Source organism: Mustela nivalis, assembly GCF_964662115.1.
Source record: "Mustela nivalis genome assembly, chromosome: 9".
NCBI classification, from domain to species: domain Eukaryota; kingdom Metazoa; phylum Chordata; class Mammalia; order Carnivora; family Mustelidae; genus Mustela; species Mustela nivalis.
The window spans coordinates 109,311,336-109,333,582 of record NC_139028.1 but is presented as its reverse complement, the minus strand read 5'-3'; the positions used below and the strand labels follow the sequence as shown (position 1 = coordinate 109,333,582).

Genomic DNA, 22,247 nt, shown 5'->3' with positions numbered 1-22,247 from the left:
CTAACCCCCATTCCTACCCTACACACCCCTGTGATTCATGAGCAAAACCTGCCTTCTACTGCTAAATAAGTTACAATAACCTCTGAAGTACTCTGTCTAATCCATCCAGATTTTATTGCCATCCAAACAGCAGTGGAGTCATTAAATCAGGAATCCCCATTAGTAAACTAAGCAACCTGCTTTGCCATCAATAGGAGAGACTCAGGATTCAGATCACAAAGTGGGACAAGGAGGTTCTCAGAGGACTCCTCCCTTGCCTATGTTACAAAGCAAACTGATCTCTTCATGAATAACCTTTTTTGTGCTGCTTCCTCTCTGTTTAACTGTCTGTCTGGAATCATCAAATATTTCTCTTTTTAAAAAAAGATTTTATTTATTTTTTGTCAAAGAGAGCGAGAGAGAGAAAGCACAAGCCGGGGGAGCAGCAGCCAGAGGGAGAAGCAGGCTCCCGTTGAGCAGAGAGCCCAACACAGGACTGGATCTCAGGACCCTGGGATCATAAGCTGAGCTGAAGGAAGTTGCTTTATCAACTAAGCTACCCAGGCACCCTATATATTGTATTCTTATAGTAAAGTAAGCTTGAAAAAAAAAATGTTCAGAAAATCCTAGGGAAGATGAAATTTATTTTCAGTACTGTACTCTATTTGTACAAAACAACTCTAGGTATAGGTGGACCTCTGTGTTTCAACGTCTTCTTGTAGGGATTTGAGGAGATAGTGTTCATAAAGTTCTCAGTGTAAAACCTATTTTACTAAGAGTTTCTACCATTCCATCTGTCTATTTTTATTTCTGAAAATTCCTTCTGAAGCCCAGAAAGGAGACATGGGGTCACAGTGACCACTATGGTTGTCAATGCTTATCTGTACCCTGGTCCTTCTCAAGTGTGTCTGAAGAGGTGTTCTAGCTGAGGTACAGGAAGACGCTGAGATGACTGAAGAGGGACCCACTTTAATGAACTGATGATGGGACAATGAAGAGAACTTTAGTCAGCAAACTGGAAGGACAGGGAATTGGAGGGAGTGGTGAATAAACCATCAGCTAGTAGGAGTAGGCTAGAATTCTCTTAATTATGATCTGTGAAGTTTGATAACTATCACCCGTTAGCAGCATTTGCCAAAACACATCACAACCCCTTGATGTAGAAGTATAGCAAATAAGGAGCTTCCGAAAGATCAGTGTGTGGATCTTTTCCCCCACGTGGTGGCTCTGTGTGTGCCAGACATGGAAGAGAAACAACACCTCAGGAGTACCCGGACCCCCATCTCTGTGTGCTGGAACAAACCAGGTATGCATCCCTCTTCACTCTTCATGATCTGGGGCCTCTGAGGGAGTCATTGGGTAAATGTTGGCATGTGGAGACAGACCCTGACTCTGGAGAGAAACAGACACTGGGCAGAGTGGGGCTCTCAGGGGTAGCCCTGAGATGTGCTTTGAGCCCCTGTACTTCCTCTCCAGCTCCCCTGCCTCCTTTCCTTGTATCCTCACTCTTGCTTTCCTGAGGGAATTGCCCTTTATCATAAATAAGCTTTCTTCTGGCGATGCTTTCCTGGGGATCCTTGCAGTAGAGCTATTTGTTTTTAAAGATTTTATTTATTTATTTGACAGAGAGATAGAGGGAGCCAGAAAGCACAAGGTGGGTGCGGGGCACAGAGGGAGAAGGAGAAGCAGGTTCCCAGCTGAGCAGGGAGCCCAGTGCAAGACGGGGCTAAATCCCAGGACCCAAGATCATGACCTGAGCTGAAGGCAGGTGCTGAACAGATTGATCCACACTGGTACTCCCAGCAGGGCTATTTGTAGTAATTGATTATGGGAAAGTTTTCATCTCATCGGACTATTGAGTAAGAAATAGACTTTGTGTAATTGTGAACTCTGCAGGGATGGCAGAAGGGGGCGGGGATTGCTGCAGTAACATATTTTTGGACCACAAACTGGGGAGCATTCGTTTTAAAGAACTAGACTCCCTGTCCTTCAATGGTAAGGAGCCATTTTAGTTACTCCAGCGTTTGGAAAGACCAAGATCAAATCTGGCACTTATTAGAAACCTGGTGCACATGGGGAGCAGATGAATGATGGATGAAATCAGCAGAGAGAGGTGCTCCTGGGAGGGGAGAAAAACCTCCCATTAGATCCAGGAACAAGCAAGCAAACAGCCATAAGTGTGTCCCCGGACCCTCCAAGTGGGCTAAATTGCTCTACTCTGTTCTTTTTACCCCAAGTGAATTCAGAATGTAGGCACTCTTTCTTGCTTTCGATTATTTAAAATATAGAGTGTCTCACATTGTCTTTACACCTGAACTTTTCACTGAGGCTGCAGTTAAACACATACACCCATAGAACGCTGGCACCGGAGTGATGAGCACTGTCTGTCGGGAATGTGTCCTCTAAGTTTCACTCAACAAAACTGGAGAGCTGAGCACAACAAGGTTTATTTTTAGAACAGTGCTTAAGGATGTGGATGCTGAAGCCAGGGGGCTACGCTCACCTCATATTAGTTTTGTGACATGGAATGTGTTACTTGCCTGTACCTCAGGGTGCATGTTTATTCAATTAAAAAAGGAAAATTTGATCAAAAGTTACAAAGTAGGATTGTTGAGATTCAATGGATTATTCACTTAATCAATTTAATGAGATTTCATATAAAATATACCTAGAGTAATAGCATGTTATTAGTATTCAACAAATATTATCATAGTATAAATGAGTAAGAGATAGGAGAGGCTAGATAGTTAGGGATAGATAGGGGACTGCGTGACTAGGCTTACATAGGGGACAAGGTAATCAGGCTCACTGAAAATCCCAGAAATGCTGAGTCATAAGGAAACCAGAGGTAAGGGAACAAATCCGACCATCCAGTCCTGGGTGTCAGAGGTGGGGGTCTTTTAATGGCAGTCATAGAGGAACCAGGCCCCAAAGAAGAAGTAAGCCATTAAAGACGTTATTGCCAGTCCTTTCACAAACCAAGATATCACAAGAATATTATGGCCTCAAGCTCCCTGGTCAGTTCTAAATAAAAGACCATCAGTGGAGGCTCGTGTTGGCAACCCAGTGGGGACCCCTCTCACTCCTGAGAGTTGTACCTGCATCCTTGCTTAACAAAACTCTCTCACTTTACTCTCCTTTGTCCACAAGATTCATTCTTCAACCCCATGAGACAAGAACCTCAACTCCCCTGCTTCATAAACACAAGATCAATAAAATATATAATGGTAGTAAAATTCTATGCAAAAGGTGGTTTGAAGTTTCTACTTCCAGCCTGACAGGATGAAGAGGTTTACAGAGCCAGCCTCAGGCAAACTGGTAAAAATTCTTAAAAAGCATTTAATATCTATAAATGGGCATAGAATAGTATTTATTGAAGGCAAATCATTAAAGCACAGGGAAAAAACAAGAACCTGCGGTATTTATACCTAGACCTACTTGTTCTGTCAACCTTCCCCCAGCTGCCACTCAGAGGGCCATCCTCCTGAGAGGGACAGGACTCAACACTTCTCATCCTGCCCCCACTACCTGTTGTGAGGCTAAGTTCCAGGTGAGTGTACCTGAAATGGGCTCCTTCTTTCTTCTCACTCCCTTGCTTGTGGCAGAGCATTACTGAGAATACGGGGGTCCTGACTGCCCTACTCCAGCTCATGAGCTGGGTTCCATACCATGAGAGGCAAGCTGAGGGAACCTGGGTTGTTACCCTACTTCATTCAGCATTTAGCGCCTAAGGTAGTGTAAGGGCCTATTTAGCCAGAGTGACTCCATCTCAGTTAAACAGTGATTTTGTTGTTTAGGCAGTAAAACTTAAACTGACCCTACCCACCCCCACCCCGAGGGGAACTTACTTAAAAGCAAGTCCAGGAAACAAGGATGGACTTGCCAGGTGGAGACATCCAATCAGTAAAGCACACATACTATCTCCCTAATTACCGAAGAATGTGGGACCTGCCTTTTGGATGCCAATTCTGACCAAGGTGATAGGCTAGTTCAAAGAGCTACTATAGGGTGAATTGTAATTCGATTGGCCACTGTGTGTGACCTAGCATGACTATGCAACTTTCTCTGTGTGTTGCAATTTCATTGGCCACCTCTGTGTGGCCAGGCTCAACCACATGGCTTTTGCTCTATATAAATTAGTCTGTGAGGCTGGGAGTGGTCGCTCTCTCTGTAAGAGGCGGCCCCAACTGGTCGGTTTCATTCTCGATACTGCCTCGAAATAAAGCTTTGCTTGACCTTCGCTTTGTATCAGTCTCACTCCTTTGATAACAGACCCTAACAGTAACAGTGTCACACATCGAGAAATGTGTCATTTTATCCATAGCACCAGAGCTATGATTTAGAGGTTTTTATTTTATTTTATTTTGCCTGGGGATGGGGAGTAGATGACCTTAGAACAGAGCTGACCATAGAACAGAGGTCTCCAAATTCAAAGGAAGTTACTTTCTTTGAAGCAGAGTATGGAGAAGTTTAAGCCTAAGGGTTCTGTCAAATCTGGTGTAGGTTGTAGTGAAAGGAATCAGAGGAAGAAATGGAATTATATGTGGAGCTATACACTGGCTAGCTTCACAGGAAAAAATGGAAACAAACAGAAGAAGCCTGCCTGGGGCCAGAAAAAATTTCAAACACTGACAGGAAACTATCTTTTTAAAGGAGCTTGATTCTGATTACATCTGTTTGTGGAACAATTTAAAAGGCACTGTAAAGGCACTGTTCAAAACAATAGAGCAATCAGCGTGCAATTAGTGGAGATTAATAGCTGGTTGAGGGCAGGGAAAGAAACATTCACAGCAAGTCAGAAGGAAACCATGGTCATCCCAGGGTGACTGTGGGCATTCCCAAGGCTGTGTTCCCTGAGGAGAAACATGGGAAGCTTCATACTACAGGGGGACAAATAGGCTTACTAAAATAGTCCAGCCAGTGTATGTAAAAGTAAACAAAGAAATAAAAATAGAGAGCCCAGGAGCAGTACTCTTCCCAGAAATGCTGTAGTATATTATGTAAAATGTCCATTTTCTAACAAAAAGTTACAAGACACGCAGAAAAGCAGGAACATGTTATTATAGAAAAAGAGGGGCATTTTATAGTTAAAAAAGGGCCAGTTCACCAAGAAAACACAATTATAAACATATACGCACTTAACAATAGAACATTAAGATATAGGTAGCAAAACCAACAGAAATTAAGGGAGAAATAGGTAATTCAACCACCACAGTTAGAGACTCAGTGCCTCAGCCCAATAAGGGTTAGAACAGCTCTCAACAGAAGAAACTTCACATAACCAACTCAACTGATGGAGAAAAGCATCTGACAAAATCCAACACCCTTTCATTATAAAAGCACTTAATAATTAGGAATAGAAGGGGGCTTTCTTAAATGACCGCTATGAAAATCCCATAGTTAATACCATACTTAATGGTGAAAGAATGGATGCTTTCTCTCCAAGAGTAGGAATAAGATAAAATTGTTATCACTACTCCTCTTACGATCATTGTACTGAAAGTTCTCTTTAGGCAATTAGGAAATGAAAAAAAAAGAAGGAAAGATATGAAAATAAGAGACATTCAAAATAGAAAGGAAGAAGTAAAACTGTCTCTACTGGTGCATAACCTCATTATGTATTATCAGAAGTCCTAAGGAATCCACTAAAAAATCTATTAGAACTAATAAACATGTTCAGCAAGGTGCAGGATACAAAATCAATATACAAAAATCACTGTAATTCCATGCACTTGCAATGAACAAGCTGAAAATGAGATTAATAAGACAATACTATTTACAATAACATCCAAAAGAATAAAATATTTAGAAATACATTTAATAAAAGGAGCATAAAAGTCAATGCTGCAAAGACATCATTCAAATGAATAAGGCATAGTCAAATGAAACAAATCCTGTGTTCATGAATTATAGTGTTTAATATTGTTAAAATGGCAATAGCCAGTGCAATACTCTCTCTCTTGTAATCCCAGTTGGCTACTTTTTATTTTATTTTAAATTTTATTTATTTGTCAGAGAGAAACAAAGAGAGATCATAAGCAGGGAGAGCAGTAGGCAGAGCGAGAACCAGGCTCCCTACTGAGCAGGAGCCTGATGCAGGACTCAATCCCCGGACCCTGAGATCATGACCTGAGCCAAAGGCAGACGTTTACCTGACTTAGCCACCCCGGCATCTTTGAGCTAGTTACTTTTTAAAAAGTTAATACAATGATTTTAAAAATCATATGAAATTGCAAGGGACCCAGAATAGCAAAACATTTCATAAAAGAACAAAGTGTAGGGCTCAGACTTCAGTTTCAAAGCAATAATACAAAGCAGTGATAATCAGGACAACATGGTATTGACATAAGGATAGACATACACACCAACAGAATAAAGTTGAGAGTCCAGAAGTGAGTTCATGTGTCTGTTCACAGTCAACTGATCTGTGACAAGAGTGCCTAAACCATTCAATGTGGGAAGAATAGCCTTTTCAACAAATAGCGTTGGAAACAACTAGATAGCCCTTGCAAAATAATGAATTTGGGCCCTTAGCTCATACCATAAATAAAAAAGAATCCAAAATGGGTTAAAAATCTAAATTTAAAAGCTAAAATTACAACACTCTTAGAAGAAGGTAGGAGTAAATCATCATGACCTTGGGCTTAACGATGGATTCTTAGAGATATGACAAAATACCACAAAAAAAAAAAATATGTGAAACAGAAGAAAAATAGATCAAGTGGACTTCATCACAATCAAAGCTAGGCTTCAGAGACCATCAAGAAAGTGAAAATCACCCACAGAATAGGAAAGAAATATTTGCAAACCATATATCAGATAAAGGACTTGTCTATAGGATATATAAGGAATTCTTGTACGTCAAGACTAAAAAGACAAATGACACGATTTTTAAATGTGCAAAAGAGTGGAATATACATTTCTCCAAAGAAGATATATAAATGGACATAAACGTACGAAAAGATATTCAAAATCATTAGTCACAGGGAAATGCAGATCAGGACCACAAAGCTATACCACTTTCCATTCCCTAGAGACTGTCTTTTTTCCACTGTGTATTTTTTCCTGTTTTGTCGAAGATTAATTGACCATAGAGTTGAGGGTCCATATCTGGGCTCTCTACTCTGTTCCACAGGTCTATGGGTCTGTTTTTATTCCAGTACCATGCTGACTTGGTGATCACAGCTTTGTAGTAAAGCTTGAAATCAGGTAACATGATGCCCCCGTTTTATTTTTGTTTTTCAACATTTCCTTAGCGATTCGGGGTCTCTTCTGATTCCATACAAATTTTTGGATTATTTGCTCCAGCTCTTTGAAGAATACCAGTGGAATTTTGATCGGAATGGCATTAAAAGTATATATTGCTCTAGGCAGTATAGACATTTTAACAATGTTTATTCTTCCGATTCAAGAGCATGGAATGGTCTTCCATCTTTTTGTGTCTTCTTCAATTTCTTTCATGAGTGTTCTGTAGTTCCTCAAGTACAGATCCTTTACCTCTTTTGTTAGGTTTATTCCCAGGTATCTTATGGTCTTGGTGCTATAGTAAATGGAATCAATTCTTTAATTTTCCTTTCTGTATTTTCATTGTTAGTGTATAAGAAAGCCACTGATTTCTGCACATTGACTTTGTATCCTGCCACGTTGCTGAATTGCTGAATGAGTTCTAGTAGTTTGGGGGTGGAGTCTTTTGGGTTTTCCATATAAAGAATCATGTCATCTGCAAAGAGAGAGAGTTTGACTTCTTCATTGCAAATTTGGATACCTTTTTATTTCTCTTTGTTGTCTGATTGCTCTTGCTAGGACTTCTAATACTATGTTGAACAAGAGTGGTGAAAGTGGGCATCCTTGTCTTGTTCTTGATCTCAACGGGAAGGCTGCAAGCTTTTTTCCATTGAGGATGATATTTACTGTGGGTCTTTCATAGATAGATTTGATGAGGTTCAGGAATGTTCCCTCTATCCCTAGACTTTGAAGCGTTTTAATCAGGAACAGATGCTGGATTTTGTCAAATGCTTTTTCTGCATCAATTGAGAGGACCATGTGGTTCTTCTCCCTTCTCATATTAATTTGTTGTATCACATTGATTGATTTGTGAATGTTGAACCATCCTTGTAGCCCAGGGATGAATCCCACCTGATCATGGTGGATAATCTTTTTAATGTGCTGTTGGATCTTGTTGGCTAGGATCTTGTTGAGAATCTTAGCATCCATATTCATCAGTGATATTGGTCTGAAATTCTCCTTTTTGGTAGGGTCTTTGCCTGGTTTGGGGAATCAGGGTAATGCTGGCTTCATAGAAAGAGTCTGGAAGTTTTCCTTCTGCTTCAATTTTTTGAAACAGCTTCAGGAGAATAGGTGTTATTTCTTCTTTGAAAGTTTGGTATAATTCCCCAGGGAATCCGTCAGGTCCTGGGCTCTTGTTTTTTGGGAGGTTTTTGATCACTGCTTCAATCTCGTTATTAGATATCAGTCTATTCAGGTTGTCGATTTCTTCCTGGTTCAATTTTGGTAGTTTATAGTTTTCCAGGAATGCATCCATTTCATCTAGGTTGCTAAGCTTATGTAGAATGGTTATAATCAAAAGGTTATCCAATGCGGAGAAACCAGAATTGTTGCACGCTGCTGGTAGGAATGGAAAATGGCTGACCCACTCTGGAAAATGGTTTGGCAGTTCTTGACATGGTTAAACACAGAATCATCCTATGATCAGCAATTCTAATCCATGTCTACACCCAAGAGAATTAAAATCATAGGGACATATAAAAATTTGCACATTAATCTTTATAGCAGCATGATTCATAATCACCAAAAAGTGGAAACAACCAAAATGCCCATTGAATGATGTGGATAAACAAAATGTAATATATCCTTAATAGGGAATGTTCCATGGTCACACACACACACACACATACACATACACACAAAAGCAGCACAATACATACTAAAACATGAAATAGTTCTTTCTGGGCCATCTTGCTGCCTAATCCACAAAGAACTCTTTTTCAAAACCAGACACAAGAGTGACATAGTTCTATAACCTAAAAAATTTCCCAGACTCCTGATAAATGACATTTCTAAGGCTCCATCATTTTCTTTCTCCTTATTTTTCCTACTTTTGCTACTAGGGACCTTAGTGTGGTCATAGTGTTGGGATCTGATATCTTAGACAAACATGGCTTGGCTTAAGACTCCTTTGATTTGTGAGCTATAAAGTCTGCAGAGACAGGAACACTAGTGTGTACTTCCCTACTATATTTCTCATGGAAGAGCACAGAGTGTTGTGAATAGTGAGCAGTGAGTCGTGAGTAGTGAATCCAATGCTGCTAACAGATGGTTTCTTTACAGAATGAGAGAAACTGTGGGTTCCAATGGGATAACTGTGGATATTTCCTCAAAGGAAAACCAAGGTAGAGAGGTCTGTAACATCTGATACCTCAGAATACACACCAAACAAGCTGCAGAGATTTTTGAAGGAAAATCTCAAACAACAACAGGGTAAGTGAGGTTCAGCCAGGTGGAAGTTTTTGCTTAGGGGAGACTGGAAGTTTTGTTTAACCCTGGGTGGTCGTGGTGGCTGAGTTGCCTGGAGGTGGTAGAGTAGAGTGCTGGGAATCCCACTGAGAAGGCCATGATGGATGCCAGCATACACCTGCTGGGCTGATGCCCAGGAAGAGAAGGAAAGGGGTCACAGTGATGCTATTTTAGCTGTTGTCACTAGAGGAAGCAGATGCCTCTGTACTGGGCTTTACTTAAGAGCTCCTTATTATTATTATTTTTTAATTTGCATTCAATTTAGTTAACATAGAGTGTATTGTTAGTTTCAGGGGTAGAATTAGTGACCTCTGAGGGTGCAGTCCATGGGTGACCTCTACGCTTGAACCAAGAAATCTCCCTTGGAATGTTCACTGATGTCTATTTTAGTCTGTTCTGTCTTTTATCCAGGTGGCTCAGATTCTGACTGGTGTGACCTTCGTCTTCTATGGGATCATTGGACTTATGGTTCTCCATTACAGAAGACAAAAAATCAGTTTCTACTCATTTAAGGTAGGCTTTCCTATATGGGCAGCTTTATCTGTAAGTATATCTGACTTATGTCTAAAATAATCAATAGTCAATTAAGTTTTTATTCAGTCCTCCATCCAATTATGCATTAGCCTCCTGCAAATGCTGCAGAGTTTTCAAACATGTTCATTGGAGATTCAGTATTCAATCTCAGCCATTCTAGATCTTTCATTGTAATGTGAGCTTTAAGGTCTATGTGTTGGGAATTCTTATTAAATTCTAGGTGTGCAGTCAAAATGGCTAAAATTAAAAAGTCAGGAAATGACAGATGCTGGCAAGGATGCGGAGAAAGGGGAACCTTCCTACTTTTGGTGGGAATGCAAGCTGGTGCAACCACTCTGGAAAACAGCATGGAGGTTCCCCAAAAAGTTGAAAATAGAGCTACCTTATGACCCAGCAATTGCACTACTGGGTATTTACCCTAAAGATACAAGTGTTGTGATCCGAAGGGACACATGCACCTGAATGTTTATAGCAGCAATGTCTACAATAGCCAAACTGTGGAAAGAACCTAGATGTCCATCAACAGATGAATGGATAAAGAAGATGTGCCATATATATATATATATATATATATATATATATATATATATCATGCAGCCATCAAAAGAAATGAAATCTTGCCATTTGTGACGACGTGGATGGAACTAGAGGGTATTATGCTTAGTGAAATAATTCAATCAGAGAAAGACAACTATCATATGATCTCCCTGATGTAAGGATGTGGAGATGCAACGTGGGGGGGTTGGGGAGTAGGAAAAGAATAAATGAAACAAGATGGGATCAGGAGGGAGAAAAACCATAAGAGACTCCTACCGTCACAAAACAAACTGAGGGTTGCCTGGGGGAGGGGGGGTAGAGAGAGGGGGGTGGGGTTATGGACATTGGGGAGCGTGTGTGCTATGGTGAGTGCTGTGAAGTGTGTAAACCTGGCAATTTATAGACCTGTATCCTTGGGGCTAATAATACATTATATGTTTATGAAAAATTTAAAAATTTTTTAAAAATTATAGGTGTCTGGCATAAAGCCATACAGCAAAATCCTGATCACTTGCTTTAGGAAACTGTATTGGGTTGGGTTATTTGATAATACCTGGCTCATCCACAGACTTATCTTCAAAAGTGCAAGGGGCATTGAAATGTTGAAGATGATGGTGAGGCGGTGAACTACTCGTTTCAACTTCTCCATTTTCCTGGACAAAATTACTGAGATGAATATCATGTTGCATGAGTGCATATGATCCCTTGTCTGAAACTCAAAATAACTTTATATCTAGCTCTCTCTTCCATTTTTCTCCACCTTCGATTAAAATGCCTACGTTCCCTTTGATTTCACCCATCTATTTTAGATAAAGATTTTTTACCTTTAAATATTGTCAGTTATTTTCATAAGGATGTGAAGACAGCCAGGAAAATGTAGTCATGTACTATATACAATCCAATAATCTGCTCTATTCAAAGTTTTGAAGGGATTTTCATAGGGAAAGAATACCCATTAAGGATAAAGTTGGTCCTTTAGGGATGGATGATGTCCAGGAAGCAGTGCTAATACACCCATTTCTCTCTCATGAGCAGTTTATCTTTTCTGAATCAATGACAGTCATGTCTGCAAAGAAGCAAACAAAAGCTCTGGTAAAGTATCTGTTAATTCGTATTTCATTCATTAATAGTGTGTGGCTATCTCCCACTCTGATACCCTATTCAAAGCCTGGTGAGCCAGAAGTTCCATGTTTTTCAGTACATTTGAGGACAAATACAAATATCTTATCTTTCCAGAACCTCATCTGATCACCTCAGATCTGGACACAATCAGAAGCTCTCTCCGGTTTAGATAAGATATATTTCCCTTGGAGTTTCAGAATACAATTCTCAGCAAGTAAAACTGGAGATTGACCTCAGGGTCATGAATGATGTTGATACAGAGAAAGGGATGCCTTTAGGCTTGATCGAGGTAGACTTCTATTTGGGCCCACCCAGAGCAGGGAAGGGAAGTCACAAAGACCCACAACTCTGATGTTGCCTATGGCACATTTTATTCAGTGGTCAATTGCCTCCAGCTTCCCTTTGCTCCTTTGTAGGTTTCCATTTAATTTAACTGGCCGGAAGTGAGTATCTCTCCTGGGAAATGCTTATGAAGGCCTCTAAGAATATGGAAATAGGAGTATCTGGGTGGCTGAGTCGATGAAGCATCTGATTCCTGATTTAGGCTCAGGCTCAGGCTCAGGCTCAAGGTTGTGGGATAGAGCCCCATGTGTGGCGTCCTGCACTCAGCACACCTGTTTGAGATTCTCTCCTTCTCCCTCTGTCCCTCCCTGTCCTCAGTCCCGAGCTCACTGTCTCTAGAATAAATACATAAATCTTTATTAGAGAGGGCACGGATTGCATGGAGCACTGGGTGTGGTACGAAAACAATGAATATTGTTATGCTGAAAATAAATTTTAAAATAAAAATAAAAATAGAAAAAAAAAAGAACATAGAAGTAAAGGGTCCTGAATATTTTCGGTGAATGGACTTTTTTTTTTTGTATTTCAGCTGAGAGGAAACGTGAGAGCTAACACTCTTAGCACAACTGTTTCCGACGTTGGAATTCTTCTTCTCTCCAACAACTTAATAAAAATCATCTTCCTGGACTGTAACAGAGATTTATGTCCTGGTATCAAATCAGTTGCAACTGTAAGTATTTTTCTTCTGAATGTTGAAAAGCCTGACAACTTCTGAGGCCCAGAATGAGGAGATTGGATAGCACAGGCACAAGTCTTTTAAAAAAAAAAAAAAATCCTGCATTTGAGGTTTCTTCATAATTTCTACCTAAATTTGATGTCCTTTTAACAAGAGGCAAGATATTTCCATTTCATACGAGCATTACCAGGGCATAATGCCCAATATTCCTTTATCCCAGTTGGATACCTTCAGGAAAAATGGCCAACAAATGGATCAATGTTATTATTTATTTCACCACCATGACTGTGGTGATTTCCATTGTTTACTTTACATTAATTCTTCCACAAATTTTCTATAATAAATATGCATTACTTACATAATTAAAAACAATAAATAGAATAACATTGCCTTCAGGATTTATATTTTATCTACATTACCAGTACCCATGAGCAGACCTTCTACTTTACAGTCATGTGGAAGAAAGGGAGATTGACTATCTAAGGAAGAAGAAGATAAATATATATTAGACTTGGCAAATTTCTTTTTAACAAAAATAAGAAGATTGGAGGATTACTGGTTCTGGACAAGTTGGAATAATAGGGACTTTGACTGGAAACACCACCACCAACAAAACTCAAGAAATATATGAAATATATGAACATAAAAACTCAGGAAATAGATGAAATATATGAAGTATATAAAACAATGATTTTCAAGACACTGGACATTGACAGTGACAAAAAATTCGATTTCTGGGGATGATAGACAAATGAAGCAAGCCTAATGACTGCTCCCATGTACTGACTTATGAGCGTTTCTGGCCACAGCACAGGGTTGGAGAATCCAGATGGAAGCAGGAAGACTCTCTGAGTTGAGGAGATGGGGGAAGTTGAGAATCAGGAGAAACCAAAGCATCTGGAGTTTGCAGGACAGAGCACTTGAGAAGAGAGATCTGCAAACAGAGATAATTCTAGATATATACAGTAGCTTCCCTTTAAATATTAATTGCAGTACTTATCAGTGCATGCTCATGAAAGAATACCTGAGGGCAGAGAAAGGATAACCCCAAATGATTAGAGGGAACAGTACCCAACATTCACATAAGGCCAGGCACAATGTCTGTTGCTACCTGTCAGCCTGTAAAAAGATCCTATATCCAACATGATAAAAGTACAACGTCTCACATTTAATAAAAACATTGTATTGACATACAAAGAACCAGAATAATATGTCCCATAATAAAATAAATCAATTGAAACAGACTTACAAAAGACACAGATGTTAGAATTAGCAGACAATGATGTTAAGAGGTACATTATGCAGCGTTCCATACTTCCAACAGTTAGGTACAGACATGGAAAATATTTTCTTAGAAGTCCCACATCAGACTTCTAGAGAAGAAAACTACCATGTGTGGGGAACCCTGGTGGCACAGTGTTTGAGCATCCAGCTCTTCATCTTAGCTCAAGTCTGGATCTCAGGGTTGTAGGTTCAAGCCCCACACTAGGCCCCACGCCAGGCAGGGAGCCTACTTAAAACAAACAAACAAACAAACAAACAAACAAAAAGTAAGAAAACTATTGGATGCTTGAAAAGAAACACTGGCTGATAGGATTAAGGACAGAATAAACATTCAAGAAAATAAATACTAATAAAATACCATTAATGACCTTGAAGAAATAATATCAAAAACTCTCCAAAGTGAAAAAGATAGACACAAAATAAATGTGAAAATATTAAAAGAGCATCAGTGAACAATGAAATAACTACAAGCTATTAAAGAGACATGTAATTGGGGTTCCCCACAGGAAGGGAATGGGGGACAGAAAAAAATATTTAAAGAAGTGTTGGGTAAGTTTTTCCAAAATTTCTTAAAACTTGTATACTCATAGAACCCAAGAAACTGAATGAACTCTGGGCATAAGAAAACAAACAAACAAGGGGCATCTGGGTGGCTCAGTGGGTTAAAGCCTCTGCCTTTGGCTCAGGTCATGATCTCAGGGTCCTGGGATTGAGCCCCACATCCTGCTCTCTGCTCAGTGGGGAGCCTGTTTCCTCCTTTCTCTCTCTGCCTGCCCTTCTGCCACTTATGATCTCTGTCAAATAAATAAATAATCTTTAAAAAAAGAGAGAGAGAGAGAGAAAGAAAGAAAGAAAACAAACTATATCAAGGCACATCATAGTGAAATTTCTCAAAATCAATGATGGAAAGAAAATCTGAAAAGCAGCGGGGCAGGGGTGGGGGGATACCTATCATACATTCAATGACAGCAGATTTCATATCAGAAACAACACAGGACAGAGTGAAGCAAAGTTTTAAATTACCGAAAGAAAAAAAATTTGTCACTCTTAAATTCCATGTCCAGTGAAAATATCTTTCAACGTGATGGCCCAATAAACATGTTTGAAGACATGCAAAGGTGAAAAGAATTTATCATCAGAGACCTACATTACAAAAAAAGTGTTAAGTTCTTCAAGAAGAAGAAAAATATAGCCAGATGGAGATGAGCATCTAAGGCACAAACACCATAAATAGTGACAACGTGAATAAATTTATAAGAATTCTGTGTTATTTAAATATCTTTCAAAGATAATTGAAACAAAAATAATAGCAATGTATCTGGGGTACTTAAAAATATGTACAAATCATGTCTAAAATAACAAAAGCATCCAGTCCACGAGGGTGGAAAATATATGATTATAGGGTTCTTATATTACAGATAAAGGGTTATACTATCGATTGAATATAGATTATTATTTTTAATTATGTTAAAATTAAAATTTAAAAATAAAATTAATTTATGTTTAAATATATATATATTACACATCCTAAAGCAACCACGATAATAGAACAAGGAATTATATCTAATAAGCAAAAATAGGAGATCATCTGAGATCACAAAAATTCATAATTAATCCAAAAGAAGGCAGCAAGCAGAGAAAGGGAAATAAAAATAAAGATAGGATAAATTAAATAATAAGGTGAAAGGCTAACCATATAAGTGATCACAGTAAATATAAGTAGCCAAAATGAAAGCCAGAGATGGACATATTGGATTAAAAAAAAAAAAAAAAAAAGACCAAGCTCTGTGTTCCCTCTAAGAAATACACTATAAATTTACAGAGACAGGTATATTTGAAGTAAAGGAAAGAAAAAAACATATCATGAAAAGAAAGTGGGTCTGTGAACTACTATCACAGTAGATTTTAGAATAAAGTATACAACTAGGGATAACATACAAATGGCTATCAGACACATGAAAAAATGTTCATCACCACTAGCCATCAGGGAGATTCAAATTAAAACCACATTGAGATGCCACCTTACACCAGTTACAATGGCCAAAATTAGCAAGACAGGAAACAACATGTGTTGGAGGGGATGTGGAGAAAGGGGAACCCTCTTACACTGCTGGTGGGAATGCAAGTTGGTGCAGCCTCTTTGAAGAACAGTATGGAGATTCCTCAAGAAATTAAAAATAGAGCTTCCCTATGACCCTGCCATTGCACTCCTGGGTATTTACCCCAAAGATACAGATGTAGTGAAAAGAAGGGCCCTCTGTACCCCAATGTTTATAGCAGCAATGGCCACGGTCACCAAACTGTGGAAAGAACCAAGATGCCCTTCAACGGATGAATGGATAAGGAAGATGTGGTCCATATACACTATGGAGTATTATGCCTCCATCAGAAAGGATGAATACCCAACTTTTGTAGCAACATGAACAGGACTGGAAGAGATTATGCTGAGTGAACTAAGTCAAGCAGAGAGAGTCAATTATCATATGGTTTCACTTATTTGTAGAGCATAACAAATAGCATGGAGGACAAGGGGAGATGGAGAGGAGAAAGGAGTTGGGGGAAATTGGAAGGGGAGGTGAACCATGAGAGACTATGGACTCTGAAAAACAATCTGGGGGTTATGAAGGGGCGGGGGATGGGAGGTTGGGGGATCCAGGTGGTGGGTATTGGAAAGGGCACAGATTGCATGGAGCACTGGGTGTGGTGCAAATATAATAAATACTGTTACGCTGAAAAAAGAAAAAATTTTTAAAAAAAGAAAAATTTTTTTAAAAAGACCAAAAAAAAAAAAGGTGATTTATAACCATAAAGATGATTTTGGGGGAAAAATGAACAAAATAGGATTGAACTCATAAAATAAAAATGAAAAGAAAAATGGACTGGAACAAAATGGTTGCAAAACACATGTTTGCCAAAGGACTGGCCCCTGGAGCATACATCTGGAATACAGAAAGAATTCACAAGAACAAATCACCAACAATCCAATTCAAAAGTGGGCAAACGATATGAAAGAGATGCTTTGCAGAAGAAAATATGCGCATGGGTCAAATCGGACATGAAAAAGACATTTAACATGACTTTTCTTTAGGTAAATGCACATTAAGACTATGACAAGGTATGACTACCTCCCTAACACAATATATAAAATAAAAAAAAAAATAGTGACAACACTGAATGCAGAAAAGCTGGAGCCTTTATCCATTGCCAGTGGAGCGATAAAATGGTACTCTGGAAAATAACCTTCAGGAAAAGAGTTTATCAATTTTCTAAAAAACCAAAGATACATAGTCTCACTCCTATACAGAAGTCTCAGAGAGATAAAAACTGAATTCCAGGCATAATGTGTACTTGGTTCTTCAGAGCAGCTTCATATCCTCAGAGCAGCTACTTACAAAGATTGATAACAAGCAAGTGCTCTCCAGACACTTGGAGATCAATGATTTAATCATGATACACTCATACAACAGAATACGACTCCGTAAATAGAAGGAATGAACCACTCATTCATAAAAACAACTTCTTGGGATCTCAAGAGGAGGATGCTGAGTGAAAAGCCAGTCTCCAAATATCACATACTGTATCATTCCGTTTGCATGACATTCTCCAGATGGCAACATTATAGACACAGACAACAGAATCGTGGTGAGCAGGGGTTATGAAGGCGGAAGGAAAGAGGGATATCAGTGTGGAGATGGAATGATATTGTGCCTTAATCATGGTGGTGGTTACCACAAAGCCACGCATGTTATACAACCTCTCAGAACCACACACACACATACGTTACACCAATGTTAATTTTCTGGTTTTGATGTTGCACCACGGACACGTTGGCTACTGCCATTGGAGGAGAGTGGGTAAGGGTAAATGGAATCACCTTGTGCTCTCTTAGCAACTGCCTGTAGCTTCCTATAATTATTTCTATATAAAAGCTGAAAAAAATGGGAAAAAGATGGAAAAGACGCTTTGACAAAGATAGACAGATTGCAAATAAGCACATGGGAAGTTGCCCCTGGTCCAAGTAAAAGCAGATTAAGATCACAATTGCCAGCTACCACACATCTGCTAAAAAGGACTGAAAACATTTTTGAGACACCATTTTTGGCCTTATGGACAATTTCACATCTTTCAGATAAATTATAAAAAAGCCTTCGACTCTAAGAGATTTCTGGTTTTCGTTAGGAGACCAGATTCAGGATGGGTATTTGGATCCCTTTACCGTTTCTCCTTGAACCCCCCCTATCCACTGAAAAGATTTGTGCTTGTCGACATTGCGTATTTTTTACTAAGAATGAACAATATTAAAAAAATAACTTATAAAACGATCATTATGGACACAGGAAAGTAACCATGGCTATTTTTTTTTATTGCAGTCACTGTTCTGTTAAAATTCATAGGAACACTGGCTTTTTAAATTTTTTTCCCTCTGAAATTCTGTTCTTCTTCAAAAGCACCCCATTATATTTTTAAATTCAGATCCAACCTGGTATCACCATTTTATGTAATGCGAAGATGGTCCCCTCCAAAGTCCTAAGGGGGAGGTCTGGGAGAGAGGTTTTTGTAAGGCTATGGGAGTAAAACCCAACTCAATCAAATTGTATTCTCTTTAACAGGGTCTCATGGTTATACTCATAATACTAAACTGTTTGCAATTTTCAATTATGCTTTCCCTGTCCATACTCACCTATAATACAGATGGCGAGAGAACTGATCGGGTAAGTAGCTGTTTTGTTTTGTTTTGTTTTGTTTTTTAAGATTTTATTTATTTATTTGACAGAGATCACAAGTAGGCAGAGAGGCAGGCAGAGAGAGGAAGGGAAGCAGTCTTCCTGCTAAGCAGAGAGCCCAATGTGGGGCTTGATCCCAGGACCCTGGGATCATGACCTGAGCCGAAGGCAGAGGCTTAACCCACTGAGCCACCCAGGCTCCCCCGGGTTAGTAGTTGTTTTTGCGAGAATGAAGGTGCAGTTGATTATTGAGGGATCTGGGCTGTGATTATTTGTATAATTTTGGAGTGGAACAAAGACGAAACAGGTGCTGTAGAATTTCTGAGGACCTCTCTGTATAGGCTGACCACACTTTCTAGCACACTGATGGATGCCTAAGATAACCAGAAACTTCCACCCATGTTGACACCATTTTTTGGTTAGCTTATGGATTCATTGATTTGTGTATTTAACACACACAGCATCCCTACTTCTGCACTGGACTGTGTAACATGGCAAGGAGACAAAAGTCAGTCCTTCCCTTAAATAACTCAAAGCAGGATTAGTAGTATTACCCTATGAAGAGATCGATGATACTACTGTGGGGTTGGTGCTGTAAACTCAGACTACCTCCAAAATACCTTAAAGTTGTCCTTTAATTTTCCTTTCTTGTAACAGCTCACAAGCAGGCAGTCCACACCTTATAGTGTAACTTGAACCTCCTGAGTTGTGTGGCTTTCCTTGGTGGGTAGAAGTTGCTTTTTCGGGCTCTTTCCTTTATGTCTGCAATATACGCCCAGATCTTTGTCATGTGGCCACACACAATTACAAGGGAAATTGCATAATGTAGTCGTTAGCTAGGCAGTTGTTTGTGTAAATTAAACCGAGGAGTTCTGCTATTCAAGGAGGCAGACGATATTGAAAATTGGTAGACAACCAGTATTTCCTCTCACATTGTGTTCCCTGGCCACCCAAATGTCATGTTCAGCTTTCCTCCCCCAAAGTGAATGCACTTCTCCACTCATCAAGGCGAAAAATGCTTGGAAAAATGAAAGTCTCGTGCATTTTTTTAAAAATTTATTTATTTATTTTGATAGAGAGAGATCACAAGTAGGCAGGAAGGCAGGCAGAGAGAGAGGAAGGGAAGCAGGCTTCCTGCTAAGCAGAGAGCCCAATGCGGGGCTCGATCCCAGGACCCTGAGATCATGACATGAGTTAAAAGCAGAGGCTTAACCCACTGAGCCACCCAGGCACCCCTCATGCATTTTTATACTTGGCTCAAAGTGCAGGATTTTTGAGTGATTTGCCCTTTTCCCCTACAATTCTGGAACTACTTATCTGTTATTTAAGAAGTTATGAAGTGGAAATCTTATTAACTGCACTTGCTTCCACTCAAAACTAAAATGTAGGAGTATTAAAAATAATAACAATCAATCAGTCATACCTCACAATCCCCCTACAAGTCTTTCTGCCCATGGGGCCCATTCCTGTGCTAAAATAAAAGCACTTTTTTGGGGGGAGGCTGGGTGGCTCAGATGGTTAAGCATCTGCCTTCTGCTGGGGTTGTGATCTCCAGGTCCTGGGATGGAGCCCCGTGTTGGGCTCTCTGCTCAGCAGGGAGTCTGCTTCTCCCTCTTCCTCTATTGTTCCCCCTGCTTGTGCTCTCACTCTGTCAAATAAACAAATAAATAAATAAAGTCTTTTTTCTTTAAAAAAAAAAAAGCACCTTTTGCACTAAAATAAAATTTAATAATAATAATAACATCTCCACTTTCATAAACAAGTCATTGATAACCTTAATGTTGCCCATCCATAGGAATTATCTGATTCTGAGAAATCCAAGCAATGGTGTGGCTTTCTCCTCTGCTCACTTATGAAATAGCCCTTTATTTACTATCCTCTAGGTATCGAGGAATTTTCCCTTTTTGGGGGGTTGCTTGATTTTTGTACCTCACTTCCTGAGGGTGCAGGGAGATCTGGGAATTGTTTCAGATGTCAAACAGTTCTGGGTTTTGCAGTGTTGGCCTTTGAGCTTATGAAAAGAAAATATCTTTAGAAAATCAGGGATGATTGAACAGTCTTAGTCTCTTCAGCCTGTGAATTTCATGTCTGTATCCTTGCCTGTTATTTCAATTCCAGTCCCTGTGTGTGTATTCTAAGGGGCAGGAAAAGAAAAAAAGAAACAGGCACACATTTATTTTAAGTGAGTCATTCAGGAGTGGTTCAGAGTAATTTTTCTTACTTTGGCTTGACCAGGTCTTAGAATCTAGCCACACAGAGACGAAAATAACCTTGAAAAATAAGGTCACAACCCTATGTTAATCAATTGAATTTAAGTAAAATAAAATTTTCTAAAAAAAGAAAGAAAAATAAAGTCACAAATCGACAACGGTTTGCTCAGATAAATACAAATGATTTTTTTAAAGCAGTAAGAGAGAAAATGTAGATTTAACCTCACAGAAGTGTCTTAAAAAAGAATCCTAAATACATTTTTGGAAAACACAATGATTCCCTCCCCATACATGTAGAAAATCTTAGGTATATTCTCTTGTGAAATCTTTACACATTTATGTATAGACAGACATAAAATCACACACATCCAAATATATATTACATGTCCAACAGGCACAGATTAAATTTCTAGACTCTCATAAGCAGCTAAGTTTCCAGAAATAGCCAGGCTAATTTTTCCACATTCAAGACAGAAAAGGAAAGCCACAAACTCATATCTCTCCTTAGTTTGTGTCATCCTGGATAACTTTTAACGGATAGATTTTCTTTTTCCTTTACCTTCTATAAATTCTGTGGACACAGAAAAATAAGCTGGAAAATGTTCACACACACCATGACACGTAGCTGGATCCCCAGATAACTTGGCAATGTAGGGACTGACATTGACTTCTACGGTGCCCACTCTGGGGCCTATGTATTAAATAACAGCAACTCGGTAGTGTGGGATAGACTTTGGAGGCCAGGATATACCTTTAGGAATAGGATGGGAATAAAACTCTGAGGATTTAGGTGAAATGATTCTGAATGATGCTTTGGCTTATTTACAGCTTTCTGCATTATTTTTCCTGAAATAGGTTTCAGGAAGTCCTTCTCAAGGCTTGCTGTCTCAGCTCTCATTCTACAAAAATCTTAAGAAGAAGGACACAGTCTTACACTATAACACCTGAGACAGAAGTACAGATGTGAGGATATGCTTCTGTAACCTGTAGGCATGCAGATGGAAAATGGAAAAATAAAACAATGTAAGGACAAAAGCTTGTTTGTATTTTTTTTATTAAATTGATTTATTTATTTTCAGAAAAACAGTATTCATTATTTTTTTCACCACACCCAGTGCTCCATGCAATCCGTGCCCTCTGTAATACCCACCACCTGGTACCCCAACCTCCCACCCCCCCGCCACTTCAAACCCCTCAGATTGTTTTTCAGAGTCCATAGTCTCTCATGATTCACCTCCCCTTCCAATTTCCCCCAACTCCCTTCTCCTCTCTAACACCCCTTGTCCTCCATGATATTTGTTATGC

The 22,247-nt window shown here is 39.2% G+C and overlaps 1 protein-coding gene across 1 annotated transcript; it reads left to right on the top strand.

The window, feature by feature from the left end:
* Positions 1 to 911: 911 nt before the first annotated feature.
* On the top strand, positions 912 to 21,977 carry LOC309840446 (uncharacterized protein). Its single transcript, XM_082682526.1, has 6 exons — positions 912 to 1,285; positions 9,328 to 9,477; positions 9,925 to 10,026; positions 12,578 to 12,718; positions 18,619 to 18,720; positions 21,798 to 21,977. Exons 3-6 carry the CDS (start codon positions 9,979 to 9,981, stop codon positions 21,888 to 21,890), a joined length of 384 nt encoding a protein of 127 aa, XP_082538652.1. The 5' UTR covers positions 912 to 1,285; positions 9,328 to 9,477; positions 9,925 to 9,978; the 3' UTR covers positions 21,891 to 21,977.
* Positions 21,978 to 22,247: the final 270 nt, after the last annotated feature.

Coding starts and splice junctions, on each gene's coding strand:
- LOC309840446 (XM_082682526.1), top strand. CDS start 9,979: ATGGTTCTCCATTACAGAAGACAAAAAATCAGTTTCTACTCATTTAAG. Junction 10,027..12,577: donor TCAGTTTCTACTCATTTAAG/GTAGGCTTTCCT, acceptor TTTGTATTTCAG/CTGAGAGGAAACGTGAGAGC. Junction 18,721..21,797: donor ATGGCGAGAGAACTGATCGG/GTAAGTAGCTGT, acceptor TTCCTGAAATAG/GTTTCAGGAAGTCCTTCTCA.